Here is a 17773-nt window from a genome sequence, read left to right as displayed (position 1 = left end):
TCACCACAGCCGGGTGTGCTCCCAGGGAACAGGAGATGAGCCCTCTTGCTGGCCATCCTCAGCCACTGGCAAGCTCTCTCCTACATGTCTAACCTGGTGTTACAGAAGACCAACACATATCAGAAATCCAGGATTATTTTGGCAAATTAAAAATTTGGGTTATTCCATTTTGGCTGAAGTGGGCCCAGATCTTGTGGACCTCAGCAGCAGCCACTGGAGGGGCTGTGAATGGGCAGGAACATCTTCGGTCAATTTATGATCAGCCGAATCAGCACTTAGACTGATGTCATTACCAATGAGACGATGAAAAACGCCCTGCTGCAAAAAGAAACCCAAATGAATTGCATTTAATCGAGGGGCTAAGTCCTAGATTTGCTTTGCACTGGGCTTCCCAAGGTGCTGCTGGGCCCATTTCCCTCTGCCTCAGGCACATGTGGAAGTGGGAAAAAGAGTGAGAGGAATACAGCTGCACTTCGTCCACTTTCAGTGCCATCCCCAATACAACATGGTCTGTGGAAGTAGCATTTTTACTTTTCTAAAAACTGCTTTCTTCAGCACCGAGGCATAACAACTATTTGGAGACTTCCATGAAAACTACTCCAAACAACAGCTACAGATTGACCACTTCCCCCTGAAAGGTTTCACAAGTTGAGATGGAAGATCAGCCTTTAAGGAGGCAGCAGTGGCAGCTCCTCCTCTCTGCCTTGGCAGCAGTAGAAACTCATGTTGAGGTGACCTGTGGCCCCTCAGATCTAGGCCCTGGCTGTCCCTTCTTGATTTGCCTGGTGATAATTGACTGAGACTGTTAATTAAAAAAAAAACCACAAAAAACCCCAAGATCAAACCAACCAGACAAAAAACCCCAAACCAAACCAAACCAAACCAACCAAACGAAAAAACCCAAACCAAACCAAAAAACCAAAACCAAACAACCCAAACAAACATGGCACAAAGTAGATCCCATGACAACTGAAAATTATAATGGGGGCTGTTTGGTAGCACAGAGTGCCTTCATCCTTTTTTCCCCCTCCTGTTTGAGATGATGGTCATGGGGCCACACATGGTGTGAACAGCAGATAAGGAGAGGCTCTGGACCTTTTGAAGGACAGTTATTTGCATGCTTTCCAACCCGAAATAAAAGCTAATATTTTGGGTTGTGGAAGTTGTATTCCCCTGAGCTCCCACCCACTCAGCCACAGACATCTTTGGACACCTTCTGCACATCCTAAACCATCTAGGAAGTGTTCAAGGCCAGGTTGGGTGGGACAGGGGGCAACTTGGTCTAGTGGCAGGTGTCCTTGCCTGTGAGCGGGGATTTGAACTAGACGATCTTTGATGTTCCTTCCAGTCCAAACCATTCTACAGTCCTGCCAACCTCCTACAAAACAGTGACAAAATATGCTGGAGGTTCCTGGCCTGCAATTTCCCTGTGGAAGCAGCAGTGAGGTGTGGGGCATGGCAGGGTAGGGTTTGTTTTTGCCCAGCACCATCTCACCCTTCGTAGCTTTTCTCATGGGGTTTCTCCCCACTGGCCCTTCCCTTGGCCCTTGGTGCAGCGATGGCTGGTGCAGAGAGGAAGCACCACCCTGGGATGTGGGCACACTGCGGTTTGACAAACAGGTTGCTCAACCCTGGGCTGGAGTAACTGATCCCATCTCACACTGATGACCACTCCACAGCGCTGGGAGAGGACTCTGCTTGGCTGCTGTGCAAGTGTCAGTGCTATCAGGAAAATCTGATTTTTAAGTCTTTTCTGACCATTCAGAATTGCATGGAGGATATTGAGAAAGCATGTCCTGGTGGCTGCTAAGACACAGCATTTTTAGGCAAGAATTCCAGCTCTGTGTGGTTTGTTCTGCCTCCTCCTGAGGTTGCAGGTTTCCCTCCAGCAGGTACAAGGCTGAGACTCTCCTCTGGCTGCTTACAAAGGGAGAAGGCGCAAGCAGCTGGGTGTGTTTTCCTCTTGATCCACGCAGCAAAAAAAAGAGCTTGTGCAGGGATTTCAGGATGAGGTGACAGCACTGACTGGTGTGGTTGCCAGTGAGAGGAGCACCAGGAAATCTGCAAGAGAAATACAGCTAACTGATGAGCCTTGGCTATCATTTAACAGGCAGAGCTGTTTAGAGAAAAACGAAGTCTGGAGAGGTGTATGGATGGTAAAAGATGCTTTTATGCTATTTATAAACATGGGGGAAAAGTTTACTGATATTTCTGGAGTTATTCCAAACATTCATTTTGTGCAAAAGTCAGATTCTGGAGGTGCTGATTGTGGAAATCCATCTTGATTTTGTCTCCATCTTGATTTTGTCTCCCTGTCACATTTACTTTGTGTGTCATTTATGTTTGCTCTTGAGCAACATGTCCCTGCTGTGTCACTCAGCCCTGCCTGGTGGAGCCAGAGCTGCCCCTCGCCGTCCCCCTCTGTGTGTGCACATTCCTAGTGCTGAGCAGGCAGAACAGGATGAATTTCCTTTGGTGGCATTTCCTGGTGATTTCTGACTAACTGAGGAGGAAGTCAGACCAAAGAAATGATGAATCTTCCATATTTATTTATTTTAAAAACCCTTTAAAAATGGCATGTTATTTTAGAACTGTAAACAGCCTGGCCGCTACCCTGCTGACTGCCTCCTCTTCACAGATAAAAGAGACACCAAAGGCCAGATACGTTTTCTGCTGGGAAGACTTTACCCTTTTGGGGGAGCTTTGTTTGCCAGCGTCGGTATGTCTGGGTTGCTCACTGCTTTGAAATAAATAGTTCATAATCTGAAAGAACATACTCTAAGATGTGAATGATTGAGGGCTGCAGGCTCCTGTGGCCAAGGACAAATCCCTCAGCCTTGGCACATCCACTTCAGTTTTGAAGGGGAACATCTCAGTGACCCTGAAACCCCAGCTGTGAGAGGATCTCAGCTGGATGCCTTGGTGCTGGAGGCACCCAAACCCTGCCAGACTCCTGTTGGAAACCTTGGTTACTTTTGCCTGGCAAGGCTGGCTGCTTCCCAAAAGCTACATCAATACAAAACAGAGACCAAGCAATTACCAAGATCTCAGAGATTTTACAACTCCCTATTGCTCAATCCTCCATCTCTCTCTGTAGAGGAATTGTCTGTCTCAGGCTGTACAAAAGGTCACACTGAAAGCTTGTCCTGAACTTTGATCTGGAACCTAAAGGCAAAAGCCATGTTTGCGTTCTGGCATCTCCTCCAGCACTGGCAGAACTCTCCAGTGCTGCCTTCATCTGAAGTTCTGCCTTTTCCATCACCCCATAACTCTACAAAATGCTCTGTGCCTTCCCAGAGGAAGCCAAGGTGTTCGCAGAGTGGTGACCTCCTGGGTGTCAGAACTGCTGCTTTCATGTGAGGGATCTGTTTTGGTTTTTTTCCCCTGTGGTCTTCCCTATTGCTCTGCTCTGTGCTGTCCACGTGGGGAGGGAAGCTAAGAAATAGCAGCAGTAGCAAAACCCAGTGTCTCTGGACAGTGGCGTAGTCAGAGGCACCTTCAAGGAGCTTAGCTCCCAAAGCACTGATTGTTTTTGAATGAAGAAGCAAATCAAACAGCAAAAACAACCTCTGCAAACACATGCAAGGAAAACACCCCCAAACTGTGTCCAGCTTTAAATCTCCTGATGAGAGCCCTCCAGCAGAAAAAGGGCTTTTTCAGGCTCTTACACAGGAATGAATTTGCCAACACTGGGATCCCCGAGCTGTCAGAGCAGGGAGTGTTTCAGCTGTGTAACAAGGAGCTTATGCTAAAATTGGATGTGAAAGAAAAATCAAGTGTCAAAGCAGAACAAAACAGGACAATGAATGAAAGATCAGGTTGCTCCCTGCTCACTTTGGGAAGGGTCTGGAGCCTCTGCCAGATGTATCCACTGTATTGGAGCAATGGGTGTGGTGCTGTCGATATCTAGGACACTCCTATACCTATGTATGAGGGGTAGAGCAAAATCCCTCTGCACTCTCTGCCCTAAACAACTGGAAGAGGAGCTTTAGACGCTGTTTGATGGGGAAATGCACATCTGGAGACCTGTCAAGGCACAGTGTGCAGTCTGCAGTAGCTGCTGGTGAAAGGCCAAGGCTAAGACTTTGCAGTCCCAGGTGTCATTGAAGCTCACATGAAAAATAATAAAGTACGGGGCCCTTTGCCAAAGCTCTTGGAGATCTCCTGGAGAGAAAGGACATACCACAACTGTGGCCCAAGACCTGAATCCTTGCCTTGGCACAGTCCCCAGCGTGGACACGATTACACAGGAAGGCCCATTTTTAAGTGTGTTTTCTCTTGAGCAGATCAGACTAAAGCAGATCAAAGCAATTGCACTCTGAGCCAAAAGGGCTAAAGAAGGAAAAAGCAGCAGGCTGGCAGGGAATTACTGCCTTTTTGGAGAGGTTTGTGCTTCATGCACCATGAAGATGACCTGGGTTTGGTAACTCGCGGCTGCTCTGTGACTTTTTGCTTCAGGGAAATGTTTTACATGATTTGACACCACAGATGTGACTACAGGGTCTGACCTCTACCAAGTGCTTACACAGTCATACTTTTTGCTATCAGTTTTTTCCTCTTATTATTATTGTTATCTAATCACCAAAGTACTTTGCACAGAGATGTGAGAAGTCTGAGAACTTCCTGAATTCAGTGTAGCCTCAAACTCCTTTGTTTCAGCTCTGTTGACTTACAGAGCCCTGTGGTTGGCTCCCCTGGGCTGGACTGTCCTGGCCTGTGGAGATGTTCTGGGTGCCAGGACCCTTGGTGACAACCACCTCTCTGGGAAATACCCCACAGTGGCTTTGGCATAGTTTGCTTCCCTGGGAGGGTCTGGAAAATGGTACAGGAGAGGGAGGTCTCTTTTCTGGGGAGAACTCCCTGCCAAAGAGCTGTTCCCATCTCTGCTGGAGAGAGGACATGGAAGCAGCCTGTGAAGTGGCAGTCAGAGTTTATCTGACCTTTTCTTTATCTGACCTGCCCTCCTTAGATGACCAAACACAAAATGTCATGCAGTTCCTTTGTATCAAGCCCCCAGGCACAGGCTTATCTGAGTCACACTTGTCTCTGCTTCTCCAGTCCTGCAGCCAAGTTCCCTCGATGGCTCTCTGAGCACTCCAAGTCCCTTGATTCACTGCAGTGGGTACCCAGCCAGGATTACAAAGCACAAGGATCCAAAAGTAACACTTGCCTGAAGCAAAAATAAACTACTTTCCAAACTCCTTTGCTTGCTAGCAGCCAGGCTTGCTCAGCTCTGCCCCGTGGACTGCCTTGTTTCATCTTCAAAATCCTGAGATGGGCACATTGAAAGGATCCCACATCCCCAGCTCCACACGTCCCCAGCTCACTGTGTGTGGAAATGACATGAACAGCAACGACACTCCTCAGCACAGAGCAATTAAGGGATCAGGTTAAATAACAACTAGTCTTTGTATCCAAGCCCAGAGCATATGCTGAACAAATTGGTGCTTGTGGTCTACATCTTTGGTCAGTAAGCGCAGCCCCTTCCTGCCCATGGCTGAAAGTTACTCAGGCTCCAGGAGGATGTAGACACAAGCCCAGGTCACAACTTCATTGTTCTTTGTCCCTCAAGTCACCTGTAAATAATCTTCCTGATGCACAGGAAAATTTGTTTGCAAGTTTGTTTCATTTTGCATCCAAATAATATATATGAACAAGCCATGGCCTAATAAGGGATTTAAAAAGCAGAAAAAGCATTAAATGAAAAATGTGGTTCCCCACGAGCAGCTTCACTTCTCAAATTAATTAAACATCACAGCTACATTTTATATTAATTTATTAGAAAAAAGATACACAGTTTAATGTGCAAATATATACAACAAACATTACAATGGAACATCAGGAAGGCGAGCCCCTTCCCTTTATCAATGACTTACTCCTTCATAACAGAGATGACTGTTTAATGCTTCCCCATAGATTAACAAATACAAAAAAATGCATAATGCTTCATTTGCACAAGAAGAAAGTTTGTTCTTCTTTGAACAAAAATATTCTGGCTTTGACATGGCAAAAAAGTCTGGTATTTTGGTGGCTTTTTTTTTTTTTTTTTTTTTTTTTTAAACCTGAGCAAGTTTTGCGGAACAGGGGAACAAAGAAAAGGCATTGCTCTGTGCTTCATTCTCATCACAGCATCTGATGGTCTTTGAGTTACTAAACCACTGAAATCACTTCAGTGAATGCAACTCCAAAATCTGCATCTATGATGTAATTAGTGACACAGAAGAGAGCAGGCGCTACTGTTGGCAAAGGTGAGCTGGCTGAAAACACCTGGCTGAAGTTAAATGGCTGTTGACATTTCTCAGGTAAAGAGTTCCTATTTGCCAGTAAGGAATTTAATGCTGCCTCCTTTAATAAAGGAATTATAAATGGAAAATAGAGCTTAGTCCAAAAAGCAAATGAGCCTTGGATCCTGCTATGCCTTGCTCAAAAGCATGATTATTGAAAAACTGCCGAATAAGGCCATATTAAACCCAAACTGAGTATAGACCTTGGGAATGCTTGCAGCTCTTAGTGAGTACTGAAATCCTGCTCAGTCCAGGAAAGAAGCCCAGATCAGACTGATTTCTTTATGATTCTTCAGGGTGTATTTCAAGCAGGGGTTTGATGCAGGCTGATTTTATGCTCAGAGAAAGCATAAAATGTCAGTAAAAGAGATCCAGCTCATCTGTGATCTCCTTCCTCCCATGCCTGGGTGTTGGCATTCCAGTTCTCCCACCAGCCATGCCAGCAGTGGGGGGATCCCAGATGATCAACCTAACAACAACCACAGCACTGAAACCATTTACCTTGTGTGGTTTCCACATTGTTCTGCAATTGAGCTTCATCAGACAACTCCAAGCAGAGACATTTCCAGCTAAGCAAAACCTGTTCTGCTAATTTAGTGCTCCTCTCCATTTTAAACAAGAAATTCCAGCAGTTCTGGAGAAGGCACTCCAAGTCCTGAGCTGGACCATGCCAATTCCCCCAGGAGATAAGAGTTTCCCAAGGGACCACTGGCCATGCCACGCTCCTTTAGGTGCAGAGCCTCTCTCTGTATCAACTCTCATGATACTTTTTAAAGAAATCCTCAATGTAACAGACCCACAGCAAAAGCAGACCCTGCCAGGAGTGTGCTTGGCTGATACCAGACCCAGTGCTAACCAGGGGGTCTTGCCCGGACTGCATATTCAGACATGATGCTGTCATAAGCTGACTCAGTTTCCAGGTGCTTTCACAGCTTTTCTTTCCTCTTTGGCCAAAGGATCAGTATTGAAGAATAAACTTAATTAAACAGCGTCTCCTTTTTTCTCTGTAACGTCCCTCCTCTCCCACCAAAAGACTCTATGGGTGCTGGCCCTGGGCTGCTGCAGCTCCCAGCATGGCAGCCCATCAGTACCTGAGTCCTGTACTGCACCAGAATCCTTAATGATGGGGTGCCCCCAGCAGATATGGCCTTTGCCTCCTATGGCCTCTAACCATCCTCCTCCTCTTTACCTTCTTTGGATTATTGTGGAATTTGTCTAAAACAAAAAGATAAAAAAGCCTTGGGGGAGGACTGCTCTGCTTTTAAAATTATTATTATTTTTTAATTTATTTTTTTAAATTGCTCCTGTTTCATGTGTTGTGCTAACAGCAGACTGCATGGCACAGACCTTGGAGCAGCAGGTATAAACAGACCTTAAATGAAACATCTGAATAAACTCCCAAACTTAGCTTTTAGTTAAAAAGTGAAAGTTAGAAAGCAGTGAGCAACATTTGATCAAGATAACAGAGTGGTGGGGGCAAACAGGGGACACGAGGAAGTTGAAAAGGTGCTATTCCGATCCAAGGACAGTCCCCGCCAAGCTATATGCTTATGTCCTTTTAGGGGAAAAAGAAAAATACCAAAAGAGCTCTTTCTTTTCTAAACTTCTGACTGATCTGTTAGCCAGGTTGGTCAAAGTTTAAATATTTTTACAACAAACTAGGGTAACGTGTGAGCCAGTTGTCTCCAATAACTTGGTGGTTTTCCACTTCAGAAGACTTTCTGACAGCATGAAAAGAACCACTCCAGTCACACACGAGCTGATTTGTATGCTATTGCAACGCACTGGGAGGCTGCCGAGCCAGCAGTCCACAGGGTGGGATCTGCAGGAGCACAGCATAATTTTACCTGCCCTTTGGGGATGTTTTCTGTCCCCTACTGTTATACAGATTTTAGCTGGTCTTTTAACTCCTTCAGCACTGCAGCATACACCAAAAGCTTTCAGTAACATACATTATTTGAACACCTTGAAAGAAGGCAATTCTTTTGAGCAGAAAGGCAAATGCCTCCCTAACTGTGGCCCTCCCTTGCTTACTTTTCTCCAACGCCTTGATGGAGGTGCAGGTCTCCACCTCCTCACCCCAAAACCACTTCCCCTGTAGTACTACCACACCCAGGGCATGGTTACTGAGAGCTCTCCTCAGCCAGTTTTAGGAAAAAACAACTGGGTTTTAAGAAACTAAATTTCACACCAGTCAGACAAGATTTATACAGAAAAGTCTGGATTATCTTCTAAACTTGTATGAACACTAACTTTCATTTCAGAGCTTTGGTGGCAGGGGAGGAGCAGAGTAGAAGGAAACAGCAGGTCAACTATCTGCAGTATAAACCCCAGTTTTCCAAGCAGCTCTAGTCCAGAACACTTTATGCCCACAGGCCTGGTTACGCAGTTTGCCCCCCAGTCAATAAAGGTGCTGGTGAACCTTGTTATTCTCTCAGGGAAAGCTAGTAACAGCCTGGTCACCACAGATCCTCAGCTTCGTATTTGCTCTAAAGAAGCAGCGAGACTTGCAAGCACTTCAGCTCTCTTGAGGTAGGAGGAAAAAGGTGTTTCTGTTAGCTGCGCTGCCTCTCCCAGCAGGACGTGCCGCTTGGCCGCGTCTTGTCCTCCCGGAGTGCCCAGATGGCTGAAGCAGAATAGGTGCGTGGAGGACAGCAAGGAGGAGCCTTGAAACGCCAGCAGTTCCTGCAACGACATTTCTACATCCTCTGTTTGGTAAATCAGTGTTTTTGGGCTGTCAGATTACAGTAATACAACGTGGTAGCAACAGGCACATGAAGGGAGGCCAATGACGTGGCACAAAGAGGAAATGTTTCGCAAGGGTCCTGGCTGGCTGTCCTTGCTGGCAGGATCAGGCCTCTCATGGCCAGTGGGACTCACTCACATGGGCAAGGCCTGCAAGATCATATCCAGTGTGGGTCCCTCAGCAGTACTGCATACTTCCATGATTCAAGTGGCTGTGTGCTGCCTTAAATTAAAGATTGTAGCCAAGCTTTTCAAGTTAAATATGTTTATAAACTATACACATATGTCATCCTGAGATAGTGCCTGTAACAAGTCCCAAGGTAGATAAGCTTCCTGAACCCAGAGGTCCTCACGCTGCGTAAGCACATTGTTGTTTTCTTTTGGCAGGCCTGCTGGCCTCCCTCGGAGCATGCTGCACTTCCTAATTCTCTTTTTTATGGGGGTGGGTCTAGTAAAACAATTGCTACCAGCAATTCCAATGGCATTTCTTCTGCAGTTCAGATGAAAGCATTCTTGATCCCTTGCCAGTTCTCCCGAGACTTGCAGAAACAGGCTCACAGCTTCGCTTTCTATTTTTTGGCCAGCCAAGAGCTGTGTGCCTGCAGCCTCCTGCTAGAGGAGCAGCTGTGCTGTACTGTGCTGAAGATGCTCCTCAAGACAGGGGAGAAAACATCAGTAGGAATCAGACAGAAAGGCAATAAGTATGAGCCACAATGGAGAGAAGCTTAATACAATGACTGTTGTCCAGAAGGTCAAAGACCACACGTTCCAGTCCCATCGGTACACAGTCCTGTTTGGAGTGTCTGACAGCATCTGCTCAGTCAGACCTTTAAACCCAGGGGAAAAATATCTTCCAAAGTTCTCTTTGCTTAAGCACTATATATTCAAAAAGTTCTTTTTGTTTCAGTATTTTAGCCCTTAGTTGATTAGTCACCAATACCTGTCAGATGCCCACTGCCATAAAAGCACTCTGAGCAACTGCAGTATTGGTAGGAATATAAAAAAAATAGCTTTAGCAACTAGGAATTATGCAACAGAAGGAGAAGGCAGGACTAACTAGATTAATGCAACATGTAGTGGACTTGTTAAGTGTATGACTTGTCACAGAATCATGCCAGAAAACAGTACCATGTAGCTTATTGGTAAGAGCAGTAAAATGGGTAATGCATTACTTCAATCATCAGTGAACCACTCGCTCATTCAACATACTATTTCCAGCTGAAATCAAAGGTTTCCATTAAAAATGTCTTTCCTCTACAGATCACAAGCATCTTACAACTCTCTCTGCCTTTGAACTCTACTGTGATAGCTGCTTCATTAATATTGTGGTTCCAGTGCAAAAAAAAATATAAATCCTCCAGGTCCCAAGTCTTCCTCCTTTAGACTTTTGATTGCCTCTCATCTGTCCATTCCTGCTTAGTGTTCTGTAAAGCTTGAGTCTTCTGCTCATCTACCTGGACATAGTCTACTCTCTGCTCCTCAGAGAGGAAAGGTTTCTGTGGGAGAGAAAGGAAAAGAACATTAATTTTAGGGTTGAAAAGCAATACTAGTGAAACTTGGCTTGATTTATCTGTTTTCCTTTTCATTTGTTCCTTGATTGCTTCACTTCACCTTGAAGCTCACAGTGACATCAGCTGACAAAAGCATTGCTTTACAGCCTGCTTTAGTTATAATTATCCATCTGTCAGCCTGTCACTCAGCCCAGCACAGCAAGCAAGGGAAATGTGCTGCTCTGGCTATCTCCATGCAGATATTCATTCCTTTTTCACCCAAGTGAACCTGCTGCAGGGATAATCTAACTGCATTTTAACTACAGGGAGGGTTTAAATAAGAAAGCTTAGGAGTCTTGAGTCTTTTGCATCCAGGAGTATTAAATGATGGGGAAAATGATAAAAAGGACATAAAGTGGCACAAACCAACAACAGTTCTTTGCTTTGCAGTGGTACCTGCCCACCACCTGGGCAGCTTAAAGCTCTTTGGAACAAGGAATTTATTTTCTTAGCATTGCTAAGGAAATTGAAAAGCTTTTGGTGATGCAAGAATAAAGATGCATATTTTGCCATGTTACAACAGATGGTAGTTTTACCCTGTGCATTTATCATGGGCTGTAAACTTGTTACTGCAGAGATTTGGGGGGAATTAGCAGGAAAGGGTTTGTGGAGACTTGAGGAAAATGAAAGAGCATGCAAAGATCCTGCAAGCACCAACAACTTGCCCACAAGGCCTCATGTCTGCACATCCCAGAGTAGCCCTGTGCCCTCTGCCAAGCTTGTGCTAATAGCCTCCCTATGAGTCAGGCTGAGGACACCTTGTCATCACTCTAATAGCACTTTTATTATATTAATGTTGAGCCTGTCACAAATGCAGTCAGCTGGAAACACAACTGGCTTCAGGATGGTACTTGGGGCACTTAAGAGTCTGATTCTTGCTCATTTTCCTCCCAGCAGACAAAAAGATAGGAGGCTGTGGGGTTTTTCAGATGACTCATACCTTCTGCACAGGGGATGGGGAAGCAGAATTAAAATCCAAAGCTAAGTAATCAAGGTTAGATTTCCTTGTCCATGGAAAAGCACCACTGTATGGAGATGTTGCCTGTCTGTGTTCCTGTTGGGAAAGAAGAAAAATTTTAGTGGACTTAAAACCCGATGCCAACAGAAAGCAGGACCACCCACAACTGGGTGGGGGAGACTTGTCTAGCAGAACACAATTGAGGAGGGTCAGCACACACCTAATTTTCTTTGTCACAGGTGCATTTGGTGATGAACCACAGGATAACACTGGTTAATTGCAGGATGACATAAAGAAATTGTGAGAGCCTTTTTTTCCTGGTAATTATGTCAAAACAAGCAAACAGGGCTGATTTTCAGTGCTATTAGGAAGGACTCGTGCCCAGGGCTTCTCAACCCAAGCCCTTGGAAGGCTCAGATTTGCAGAGGTGCCCTTTTACCTGCCATTGTTCTAAGAGTTTGAAGAAATGGTGATAGTTCTGTTCAACTCTAGCAACTGAAAATTAATGTCAGTAAAATCACAAAAGGTCACAAATGTATGGGAAGTTTTATTTGACTAGAAAAATCAAATGGGGAGTGGTTAGAACTGGAACTGCCCTCCTGATCAGATTTTGATCTAGTATAGGTGTGGGTTAAAATTTGAGATTATGGTTCATAGAGATTGTGGTCAGTTTTGCAACATATTTCTGTAGCCATTGGGCTTTGGTTATGGAGCCAAATCTGTAGACCTTGACTCAGATTAAGGGACTGGAGATGTATTTCTCCCTAAAATTCAAAGGAAACTAAGATTCTGATCTTTTGCAAGATATGGCTAAAGAGTGAATCAAGAAAAGGAAGCCACAAAGCCAGATGTTCTTTCATGGGATGGGAAGTGGGGTTAGTGCCACCAGCCAAAGCAGAAGCAATAAGAGACTTTAATAGGTGTTCTGTTTCTGCACAATATTTGGTGTGTTTCTCTAGGAAGCTCACTAACAGCTTTCTGTCATTTCCTAGGAGATTTTGCAGGGCACACTTTTAAAAGGTGAAAAGATTTAATTTTCCTTTGCCTTAATGAGTTCTCATGTAAATATGGCTGATCTCTGTGATCTCTTGGAACTGCTCAGCAACATTCGTGGGCGAACAGCTGAGTTCTGCAGAGCAGAAGAAGGGCTTCCCTTATCTCTCTGTAAATTGGTCCCAGTGTCTTTGGTTTAAAACCATTTTTTTTTTTTTTTAAAGCAGAATGCAAAGGACAAACCTCCTCAACATTTTTTCTTAGAAAACAAACTTCTGCATTCTCCATCAATGTGACAGAGCAGAATAAAGCGAAGGATGGCTGTGTGAAAATGAAGATTACCATATGAATGTAACTTTCTTCCTCTTCTCCGGAAACTGAACTGGCAAATATTCTTGCTGAATTAATACCGTCTCTTTCTGGTGAGATAAAGCTCATTCGATTGCTATGAAGAAAAACACAGGAGAGGTTAAGGAAGCATCTTACAGATGCTCTGAAATGAAGCCAAAGCCTGACACAGTCCATATGGGGACTAAATTCACACTAATGCTGCAGCCTTTATGGAGAGGATGTCCAAAACCACTCCTTAGTTCTAGAAGAAGTGTGCTATATTGCGAGGAGTGTTTTGGCTGGTTTTTCTTTTCCTCTGGGATTTATGAAAGTTTGCCATCTCTGGTATGACAGAAAGCATAAACCATTGGAGCAATTCTCCAACAAGGGACTAAGAGACAGATACCTTTCATCCAGGTACTGCTGATGGGGCAGTTACTTAGTTGTGTGGGTATCCACATTTTGGAGATCAGTGTGAATTAATCAGCTGCTGGGTGTGCATGCAGAGGAACTTATCTGGCTTTGAACACCGTGTGAACACGTGCTACCTGTGCTGTGGAGGTGGCTGTGACTCAGCCCTTGAACAAGGAAATCTCTTCCACTGACATAACCCTTGGGGGTATATTGTGAGTAAACTACTGCAGGCTAGCACAAGGGGGTTAGTGATTAGGAAATTAGATGGCCACTTTGTACAGCATGAGCATTATAATTCCTTTTGCTTTATTAGTTCCAGGCATACTTTTTTTTTTTTTTTAGTTTTGTTAATGTAAAACATGCTAACTCCCTCCGAGCTCATTACCCTTCAGGACTCTGCACTGTGTCAGCACTAATTAACCACAGCACTCTGGCAGGGGTGCTCAGGAGGCAGGCTACTGGGTTTCCCTAACAGGCAGCACATGGCAGGCAGTGCCAAAGGGCTTAACTGGCTTCAGACTGTACTGCAGAGAGGGGTCTGCAACTGAGAAACTGCCCATCTCATGTCTCTTCTCCCCTCCAAGTGTGAGGTGGGGGAGTGGAAACACCCTGTCTAGTCCTTATGCTAGAAAAACCCCACATTTTCCAGAGCGCCCAGAGTAGGCAGAGGAGGTTGGTGGGAATTGCCATCTTTCACATGCACACTTCAGCACAGCTGGGTCTCCTGTCAGCTTTTCCCTGCAGCATCAAGATCTCCCCCCAGCCAGCAGGTGCCAGTCCTTTCCTGCTCATGAGTTCTCTGAAGATGAGCCTTTCCCTGCCCTTGAAGTCCAACAGTATCATCTGTTCATACTACCTGGACTTTGGGACCAAATGCATTTGTTTTCCCCCACCACAAATTTCCAGTGACAAAAGGTAACACCAACAGATCAAGTCTGAATTGCTGTGTGGTGGTTCAGAAGTCTATACCCAGGTTACAAGTCAGGCAGATGCTTATCTTATCTCGTTCTCCTTTGCTATATTAATTTTCAGGAACAAAAAAGGCCTATCACCTCGAAGAAAGGTAATTAAGGCATGCAAACTTTTAGTTGTTGTAGTAACCACACCAGAGTGCAGACCAGCTCCAGGCTTTTCATAAGGAACCTTCAAAACAGACTGAGTATCATTGTGTGATGCTGAATGCACCAGAGCTGCCTATCACCAGCAGCCTTGCTTTTCAGAGACAATAAAAGCCTGGGGGATGCTAGGAGTAGGCCTGGGGAATTTTTTGTTTGTGGACTTGCCAGGAAGCTGTTTCTTGAGGGATGTGACAAGTTATTTTTAACTCCATTCCACAACGTTGATGCTTAAAAGATTGGAATGGCAGGTTTCTTGTTGACTTACTAAGGCACAGTCCACATCCTGGTCACAGCAGCATGCTCCCGAATTGTGGAGAGGTTCCTCAAGTCCAGAGGAGGTGGCCGTGCTGCAAGTAGATACAAAAAGAAATTACATTTCCAGTAGCAGAGCTCATGAAAAATACAGATTGTTTGGAAAATGCAGTTTTATATTAACAGCAAGAAACTAACAGGGTATTTCACAGAACATAAATGATATAACCTGGACAGAAATCAGTAACAAATGACCACTTCAGTCAGTGCTGGAAAACAAAGTCCTTCATTTACCATTCTGTGATTTATCTCAAAATAACAGAATATATACAATGGGCATAAGGAGAGCAAATGCACCACAAGATCTATGTCCTTGCCTCAAATCTGCTGGGCATATGTTACCTTCAAGAGGAGAGGCCAGTTTAGCCTACAGGTCAGAACAGGTTTGGGGCTCTCTTCTAAATTAAAGTTCTTACACGTGAAGATCAAGGTCATTCCTCTCACCAGAAAATGTACATTTTCCACCTTGTTCTCAAAACCCTCTAAGAAAGGACCTGAGCTTGCTTTGCTTCCTGGCAATGGTCTAAATTTCTGTCCCCACTTCACAGTAGCATTTTCTGAACCAATTTGTGAGTAGCCCTGTGGCTTTGCAGCCAAAAGAGCTCTAATGTAGGCTAGGCTTAGTCAATTTATCCCCTGCAAAGCTGAATTATGTCCCCAGTATATTCTCTGGAAGTGCAACCCAGATTTTGGAGACACCATGAAAAGCAGGAGTGGAAAATTACCATCAGTAAAAGCATCTGCAGGAAATTCCTAATTAAACCAAGACAGCTGCACATACCCAAAGAGGTTTAACCAACAGCCCACACATCAAGTTTGAGGGTTTGAGTGTATGGATGTCCTGTTCCTGGAAGGTCAGGAGGCTGGTGAGGCAGCAGTACATGCAGCTCAGAGCTGCAGGGTTTAGTCTGCTGTCTCTCCAAGGCTACATCCATTTGGTCATTTGCAGTCAGAGTGGATCTGAATCCCTGCACCACACTAATGCAGCCACCCAGTCTCTGACTGCAGTAGTAGTCACAGACACTTCCTCTGCTCATAAACAACCCTGTGGACGCATCCTGTGTCACAGTACTATAAGCCACAGAAATTCAATCCTTCTTCTAAAGTGGAAGGCACTTTAAAATGTGCCAAGAACACTACCAAAGAGGCCACCCGTGTCCACACTATCAGGACCCCCTGGCTGCCAATAGCACTTTAGGTCTGGGCTTACATTTCCTACGAGGCTTGAGGTCTCGGTTGACTGGAGGGGGCTCCAGGTCGGAGGGAAGCTCAGGTAAAGGGCTGGTGAGCTTTTCAGTGCTGACGACAGGGAAAGTAAAGGTGGCTGAGCCGGGGCTCATGGGGATGTAGCCGTCGGGGGAACAGTCGGGGCCAGGCGCGGAGGGGGAGGTGCTGGGGCGCATGGGCACGTAGCTGTCCTCTGTGCTGTCCGCAGCGGCCGAGTAGAGCGGGGAGAAGCGACAGGGCTTCAGAAGGAAGGGAGAAAGAGAAATGGGTCAATAAATGAATAGCTAACCCGCTGCTTCTTCCTTTTTTTTTTTTTTTTTTAATATTCTTCTGCTCAACACAGGAGAGCAACGCTTGAATGCCAGGATGTGAAATGATTAACTTTCTGAAGTTTGTCATACGCCAGTGTTTTAAATTTATGGAAGCTGACTACTTACCAAATTCAAGCTAAGCCTCTTATCCCGACTTCTTAAGGAATTGCCTTCCATGTCTGCTGCAAGGCAAAAAAGTGATTAAAATGTCATATGTAAGGTGCCAGGGAAGCACATGTTGTTGTACAGAGGGTACATGGGGGAACTTAATAGTAGGAGAGAAAATATTCTCTTTGTCACCCAGAAATACTGATGTGGTACAAGTTGCTCAAGCTCCTGGGAAACCTACAGCCAAAGAAAGGGTCCCCAGCAACAGGGTCCCCTTGGACTTTGCCTTGTGTAGGTCAGTTTTATTCTTGAAGCAAAAGGAGAAAAAAAAAATGATGGAAGTCCAGCATTCAGTGCATAGATCAGCAGTGGGAGATGCTTATAACTACCATCCTCTTCTGGAAAATTACCTTCTGTGCAGAAAATGGCTTTTCTGTGGGAATGCCTTAAAACCCTGCAACAGTGTAAATACAGCCTCTGCTTTCACAGTGGAGATGTCAGTACAGCATTGCAACTAGGGGTCTTTGTGGTGGTATCAGCATAAAAGGCAAAAGTGCTAAACAAGACCAAAGCAACACCGTCAGTGTGTATCTTCAGATAGACACAGCCAGTGCCCTGGGACAGCTACATTTATTATTTTGGCAAAAAGACATTCAGGCACAATGCTTCAGCAGATGCCAGGATACAGGTGCCTTACAGCTCGTGCCCCTTCATGGCACTGCAACCAGCATAGTCTGCCTTTGCACTGGGTTATTTACATCTGTTCAGCTTTTACAGGTTGCCAAAGGCAAAAAGCAAAGTAAGTAACTCGAGTAGGCTCACTCTGGGAGCTGGCAAGAAACATCTGCTTTCTCCCAGTTTCTTTTTCTAATCTTTCTTATTAAACACATTTTAATTCAGAGTTTAACCTTTCAAATAGTTTCAGCTGCACTTACGGTAAGAAAAAAAATAGCAGCACTTATTAATTCATTGCTGCCCCCTGTCAGGCATAGATAACCTTGCAGCACGGTAGCAGAACAGGACATTTGACCACTTAATCCTCTTAAAAACATTTTGGCATAAATTGGGATGGAAGGACATTAACTGTGTCAAGTGTGCTGGGGGTGTTAGAGCAGCCCATGTGCAGGAGCAAGACCAGCACCTTTCAGGGAGCAACGAAGTGTAACTGATAATTAAGAATACCAGTTCCACTGATGGGTGTTTCTCCAGAAACCTTCTAAGAATTGTTTGTATACTGATAAACAGGCTGGGCAGAGGTCTTCTTGCTTTAGCCTCTGAGCTTTAAGAGCAAGATCTAACAGCTCCAAACACCAGTTCATTGCTCCCAACTACAGGATTCTAAAGGATGCTTGTCCTTAGAAACCTAAATTTTTTTCCTCGTAAAAAATGACACATGACTACAAAATACTTGATGATTTCCAGC

At 44.9% G+C, this 17773-nt stretch overlaps 1 protein-coding gene across 3 annotated transcripts in view; it reads right to left on the bottom strand.

The window, feature by feature from the left end:
• Nucleotides 1-5759: 5759 nt before the first annotated feature.
• Nucleotides 5760-17773, bottom strand: part of GAB3 (GRB2 associated binding protein 3) — a 65442-nt gene continuing 53428 nt past the window's right edge. Inside the window, exons 5-10 of one of the 3 annotated variants that reach the window (XM_051630551.1) lie at nt 16369-16424; nt 15915-16170; nt 14658-14739; nt 12873-12975; nt 11520-11633; nt 5760-10525 (exon numbers count right to left, since the gene is read on the bottom strand). In XM_051630551.1, coding sequence (XP_051486511.1) covers nt 10409-10525; nt 11520-11633; nt 12873-12975; nt 14658-14739; nt 15915-16170; nt 16369-16424 — 728 coding nt within the window. In that variant the 3' untranslated portion in view covers nt 5760-10408. Of the gene's footprint in view, nt 10526-11519; nt 11634-12872; nt 12976-14657; nt 14740-15914; nt 16171-16368; nt 16425-17773 lie in introns of those variants that run through there. The other 2 variants (XM_051630552.1, XM_051630553.1) reach the window with 2 other exon arrangements.

The sequence above is a fragment of the Apus apus genome, chromosome 12 (assembly GCF_020740795.1).
Source record: "Apus apus isolate bApuApu2 chromosome 12, bApuApu2.pri.cur, whole genome shotgun sequence".
Lineage (NCBI taxonomy): Eukaryota > Metazoa > Chordata > Aves > Apodiformes > Apodidae > Apus > Apus apus.
This window is presented reverse-complemented; position numbering and strand designations above follow the sequence as displayed.